The 6607-nt window shown below is 34.9% G+C and overlaps 1 protein-coding gene across 1 annotated transcript; it reads left to right on the top strand.

Moving 5' to 3' along the window:
- Positions 1-359: 359 nt before the first annotated feature.
- Positions 360-4065, top strand: LOC104609272 (serine/threonine-protein kinase RIPK-like). Its single transcript, XM_010275541.2, has 5 exons — positions 360-1020; positions 1257-1392; positions 2535-2671; positions 2818-2941; positions 3164-4065. The coding sequence occupies exons 1-5, from the start codon at positions 637-639 to the stop codon at positions 3826-3828; spliced, it is 1446 nt and encodes a 481-aa protein (XP_010273843.1). The 5' UTR covers positions 360-636; the 3' UTR covers positions 3829-4065.
- The last annotated feature ends 2542 nt before the right edge of the window (positions 4066-6607 follow it).

Genomic DNA, 6607 nt, shown 5'->3' on the forward strand with positions numbered 1-6607 from the left:
AAAGGAAACAAAAAAAAAACTAGTGTAATCCCAACCCAATGGGTCAGAGAGACCTTAATTAATTTTATTTCTCTTATAATTAACGCCAAAGACCTTTAATTTTACTCCATGGAATTGGAAGAAGACATATAAACAGGAAAACCGGGGTGACGAAATTCCACTTCAGCTACTAGATTGTCAAAAGAAAATGCTGACAAATTGTAAAATATTTATCTTATAATATGCTGATTGATACATTCAAAAACATTGGCCTCCAGTTTCGTAGCCGCTTTTAGGTACAAAGTCAGGGGGGTAAGAAGGTAATTTCACTCGTACGACCTTTATATATATATATATATATATATATATATATAAAGAGCAATATCTAAAAAAGCAAGAAGAATTCCCTGTTGTGGAAGTGGGACAAAGCAATTTTAGCGAAGAAGATATCAAAGAGCTAGAGACTGCATAATTAAAAGGGGAGCAGAGACACGAACTTTTCTTCCTATACTGAGAGTGGTTGGCGATTGAGTCTCAACCTTCTCTCTAAGTCTTCAAAACCAAAACCCATTTCTACCACCCTTATCACCTCTCTCATCGTCTGTTCGACGACCAACTCTGCATCGATTAATTTGGGCTCCAGAACCAACTCAGGAGATGATTAAGAAGTTCACGTGGAAATCCCTGGTTCCCTGTTGTTTTCAGGCTGAGATCCCACTGGAAGAACCCACCAAGAAAATAGTCAAGAAGCAGAGTTCTTTTCAGAGGATATCTGTGTCGGATATAAGCCTCTCAGGCCCATCGCTCTCGGCCGATGACATCTCGAGTTCTCTCATAGGGTCCAATCTGCACGTCTTTACGCTGGCAGAGCTGAAGGTGATCACGCAGAGTTTCTCGACAAGTAATTTTCTCGGCGAAGGGGGATTCGGGCCGGTTCACAAAGGGTTCATTGATGACAAGCTCAAACCTGGATTGAAGGCTCAGCCCGTGGCTGTAAAGCTGATGAACTTGGAAGGCACGCAAGGCCACAGGGAATGGCTGGTAAGAATCCATTTTATATCACTCCCTTGTTGTCTTCTTCAAATCTATCTGTTTGACGAATGGCGTTAGATAGAACGGATAGGCTCGAATAAGATTGATTCAGCTGAACCTGAAATAGTTATGATCTATTAAATGATTGTTTGTTTGTTGTTTGTTTTTTGTTTTTTTTCAAATCTTAATCTTAATTTTGCATGTTCTGATATGATTTGCTTCATCTCATTTGAATGTTGTTATAGACGGAAGTGATATTTCTTGGGCAACTGAGGCATCCGCATCTGGTGAAGCTGATAGGGTACTGTTGCGAGGACGAGCACCGGCTTCTCGTGTATGAGTACATGGTACGAGGAAGCTTGGAGAATCAACTCTTTAGAAGTAAGTCTGCTCTTCCGTCTGCTTCATTAATTATGGTTCCCTAATTTTTTTGGTATCATGTCTATCAGCTATTCGAACTTTTGAACCTATATGGATTGAATGGGATGTCTGGCTGCAAAAGTCTTATGAAAAAGGGGAAAACATAAAATAAAATGAAAATGCGCGGGTTTTATCTGGTTACTTGCTATAGGAGGGCTTTACTAGTTTGAAACAATGAATCTTATTCTTATAAATTAAAGGAAGTTAGGTTAGGTGAAACAAAAAGATCAAGTTTGGGACTAATTTTAGAAAAATATGAAAGTAGGAAAAGATGGCAACTAGGATGGATGGAGTTGTAGCATTTTATTTTATTCCTTATGTGAGAAAGGCGTCCATCACCAAAGTCCACTGAAGAACTTGTCCAATAAGAAAGCTCTCTTCCCAGGCTTCTAGATGGTGAGGTAAAGTTACGTTTTTTTTTTTAAGATTTTTAAAATCGAACCAGACAATAAATAGGTGAGGGTCTGGTTCGCAGGTCAAACGGTCTAATTATTTGAACCAAACAAATGGCCTGTTCTGACAAAAAAAATAAAAAACAGTTAAAATCACTAAATGGTTCAAACGGTTCAACTACTTGAATCAGCCATTTACTGACCAAATCAATGATTTTTTAGTAAAATAATAATTTTAAGATAAAAAAGAATTGATCACCTAACTGATTTCCGATTTTTTCAGTCGGACCGTCCGATCCAATACAGTTTTGAAAACCATGCGTTTTTCCCACCAAGAAACAAGAAAGTAGTCATGGAAAAAACTAGAAAAAAGAAATTTCACCAATGATTCCATACATGCGAATTGATAGATGTGGGGCCGACGCCGAGCAATATCACTATCTCAGAAGAAGGCACTAATGGGTAATGATAAAAAGTCAAAAGGTTTATGGGGCATATATATATATATATATATATATATATATATATATATATTAATTTATGGAAAAAGAAATTGACAAATGATTAAGGGTGCGCCTTTTCATAAAAAATTGGATGTACCCAATCAATGTTAATTCTAAATACCATTGCAGACTTATTAACTCTCCCTAGCTATATTCTATTCTTTACACAGTATAATAATTTAAAATCTCTTTAATTTGAGAAATGCAGGATATTCTGCATCGTTGCCATGGCTAACAAGAATGAAAATTGCACTTGGAGCTGCCAAAGGACTTGCGTTCCTCCATGAAGCAGAGAAGCCCGTCATATACCGAGATTTTAAAGCCTCAAACATATTGCTAGACTCCGTAAGTTTCAATTAGTTAAACAATATACCGAGGGTTTAATGTATATATATATATATGTTGAGTGCTAGCTCTGACCAATATTGTAATTAATTTTAGCAAATTTATTACTTAGATTGCATGCCTTTGATTTTGTATCATGTATCCAGGATTACACCGCTAAACTCTCAGATTTCGGGCTAGCAAAGGATGGGCCTGAAGGAGACGAGACACATGTTTCAACGCGTGTCATGGGCACCCACGGATACGCAGCTCCAGAGTATGTCATGACTGGTAAGTAAATTAAAGTAATGTATCCTTTTCCTTATTACTCATGCATCGATCACTTTGTGTTACGTTTCTGGTTAATCCAAATAGATTCATTTGCTTCATCATCGATCTCATCTCATCTAGTTTTGACAATTGATCAAGGAATTAATATTTGTATGTTGCGCTAGCTAGCTGGGTTCTCCTTCCATGCATTCATTCCATTGACACACACGGTTTAATTTTCAGGTCATTTGACAGCCAAGAGTGATGTATACAGCTTCGGGGTAGTCCTATTAGAGCTGCTAACGGGGAGACGTTCAGTGGACAAGAACCGTGGCCCTAGAGAACAGAGCCTCGTAGACTGGGGAAGGCCTCTTCTGAACGATGTCCGTAAACTTGACCGGATTATGGACCCCAGACTTGAGGGCCAGTACTCCGTCAAGGGGGCTATGAAGGCGGGTGCATTGGCGTTCAAATGCTTGAGCCGCAACCCCAAGTCTAGACCAACCATGAGTAGTGTGGTTGAGACTCTGGAACTAATCCAGAAGCTCGATGACATTCCAGTTGGAACCTTTGTGTATATAGCTCCAACCGAAGACCGTAAGGTAGCTGATATTGATAACAAGCAAGGTGCTCAAGGACAAAATGAGGACAAGAAGAAGGCAAATGGTAATAATTTCCATCATCACCATGGCCCAAGTGGGCCAAGAAAGTATAAAAAGGGAGATGAAGCACATCAGAAGGACGAAAAAGAGGACAAGAAGAAAGAGAATGGCCACCACAGATACCACCACCAACATGGGCATAGACAAAGGATTAGGACACCAAGATCTCAGGCAGTAGTCCATTCTGATACTAACTGTGGCAACGGCTTCAACTCTCCAAAGCAGCATGAAAATCGGGGGAGATAATAGCTAGGTCTGGAGACGGCTTCAACACTTCAAAGCATCACCAAAATTAAGTAGACAGGGTTGGTTTGTGGAGTAGTTGTAAATTAAATCACACTTAATTAATTTGTACAGGTCTACATTGTCTTCTTAATTTCTTCTTTTCCTTTTCGGATCCATACAGGAAAATATCTCTTTTGAGAATATATTTTGTCTCTCATTTTTTCTTTTGATGAATACGATCGAGTTGATTTTTTTTTTTTTCTTTTTCTTTGATGCCAAATAGGCAAAAATTATTCTATTGTCTCTAATATTCAAGAATTAATTCTATAAATCGATTCAAAAATTTCAACATGAATTCTTCCATATCTGAATAATCCCAGATGACAAGAGCATATATCCTTCATAAACCACAAGTCCAATGGACTTGCATTATTAATTAATTAGTGAATGACTGGCTACTCATCCATGGAAACAGTCCTATAATTAAGATGGGGTTAGTACTGTTGATTTCCCAATAGCCCATCCAACAGCTAGCGATCGATGAGGTAATCATGTATCAAATGATGCCATTGAATTAATTTCAGCAGTGGGCCGGGCTGCTACGTACCTCAGCTATATAATTCTAAATTGTGATATACTCTTTAATGATTAAGCTTGAGGTTAGGCAATTAATTTCAACTAATTATAATTAATCAAAGGCATGCAGAAATGAAAATATATATTGTTATATAAAATGTAGCTTAGCTAACTAGTTGAAGGAAAAGTAAGAATACATTACGAAGGACACCCACAGCTCACCAACCCTCTAGTTATATACTTTATCTTTAACTGCCTCAATTTTAATAAATGACTATACATAGTATTGTCTACACAGAGTTGATGGTCTGAAAAGTAATTAAGCACATCCCTCTTAATTTGATACAGTGGGCGCTCTAATTAATAGTTTATGGGCACATCCTATATATGTTGAACAATATGAATTACAAATTGAGAGGATATCTCAATAGTTTAATCTTTCAAGTGTTAAATAGAGTAGAAGCAACAGCAACGCATATAATTTTTTTTATTAATTTAATTGACGGATGCTTGAAGGCATGAGGATATATATATATAAAAGTAGATAGATAGATAGATAGATAGATAGAAATAGGGGTGTCAATGGTATTTGAAAATCTAATTTCGAATTCGAGATTCGGCATAATTGAATCGAATTCGGATAATTCGAATAGCCAATTGGTCGAATTCGGATATCTTATTCATACCGAAGAGTTAATCGGATTCGAATTCGGATATGACCTGATTCGATTCGATAAATATCCGAATTCGACCGATTATTTAATTCTTATATATAATACATAAAATCTGTAAATGTTTTATATAATTTATATATATATTAATTAAATTATATAAATAATTTATATATTTATATACTTTATATAAATAAATATTTATTTTATATATTTATTAATTACCTAAAATAATTAATTAGTCAAATTTGAATTGAATCGAATATTCAAATATTTTATCGGATTCAAATTCGAATATTAATTTTCAATATCCGTCAAATATCGAATTTTTTAATCGGATTCGAATTCGGATATTGACTGATCCGATTTGAATTCGACTCGTTTACACTCCTAGATAGAAAGGTAAAATTTGGATTGAGTAGATCATATAAAGAATGATATTAAATAGGAGGTATAGAGAGGTGAAAACACATTTGTTTAGGAAAAGACTAATCGATTTTCATGTAAAGTTGTATAGGAAAAGGAAGAAGAAATTAGAGTGTGGTATGTGACCAAATTAAATCCAAATAGAGAATTCATTTGAACTGTAAGACCAAATAGAGTAGAAGAAATCACTTATTAGGTGGATAACAGGTGATGGGTAGTGCATGCATGCAAACCAGATATATATATATATATACCACCAAACTCTTGAGTGCCTTCATCATCAGCATATCCGATAATATTTTCACACCTAAATTGGATCAAAGTGTATGGCCTGAAACGTATTGATTTTTTGGATGAGACAACATTGATCATTGCTGATGCAGATTCATTCAAATTACCTTCTTTTGGTCTCAAAATTTGTGGAAAGCTATATCAAAAAACTTGGCCACTCTTAAATCCTCCAATTTAGATTTGTAAAGTATAAGGTCTCTAGAAGGGGAAAGGCGATTTAAAACAAGAATTAGTGTCTTAGATGAGTTTCTACCATTTGTTATATATAGAAATATACTTTAATTATATAACGTGATGCTTTCATTATACAAATATACATCCAATGCTTGAGATTAAACAATGATATAATTTGATGCTTTCGTTATAGAAAAAATACTTTCCAATTAAAGTGATTAACTTAGTAATATCATTTGATCTAAGTAAACCTCTGCAGCTAAATTGTTCTTATCAACCCAAATGTAACCATAAATTGGATGATAAAGATAAACAATCGTATCATCTTATGAGTTTTTCTTTGCAGAAAATACATTTTCTGGGATTTATTGATTGAATGAGAACCCCTTGAGTTCAAAATATTAGAAATGCAATTTTAAGAAACATATTAAGATATATGTTTTGAATGTATCTGAATATATGGCAGAAAATTAAGATATACATAAATATATTAAAAAAATAAATCTCAAAAATATATCCATAACACCAAATCTAAGTGTCAAATGACTAAAAATAAGGAATATGCAAATATGTAACACATGATTTGATAATTTATGCAAAGTGTGGATCATCGGAAAATGGCAAAAATAAAAAGCTAATTAGTATATTTCTATTTTTATGCT

The sequence above is a fragment of the Nelumbo nucifera genome, chromosome 6, assembly GCF_055504915.1.
Source record: "Nelumbo nucifera cultivar China Antique chromosome 6, China Antique-T2T, whole genome shotgun sequence".
NCBI classification, from domain to species: domain Eukaryota; kingdom Viridiplantae; phylum Streptophyta; class Magnoliopsida; order Proteales; family Nelumbonaceae; genus Nelumbo; species Nelumbo nucifera.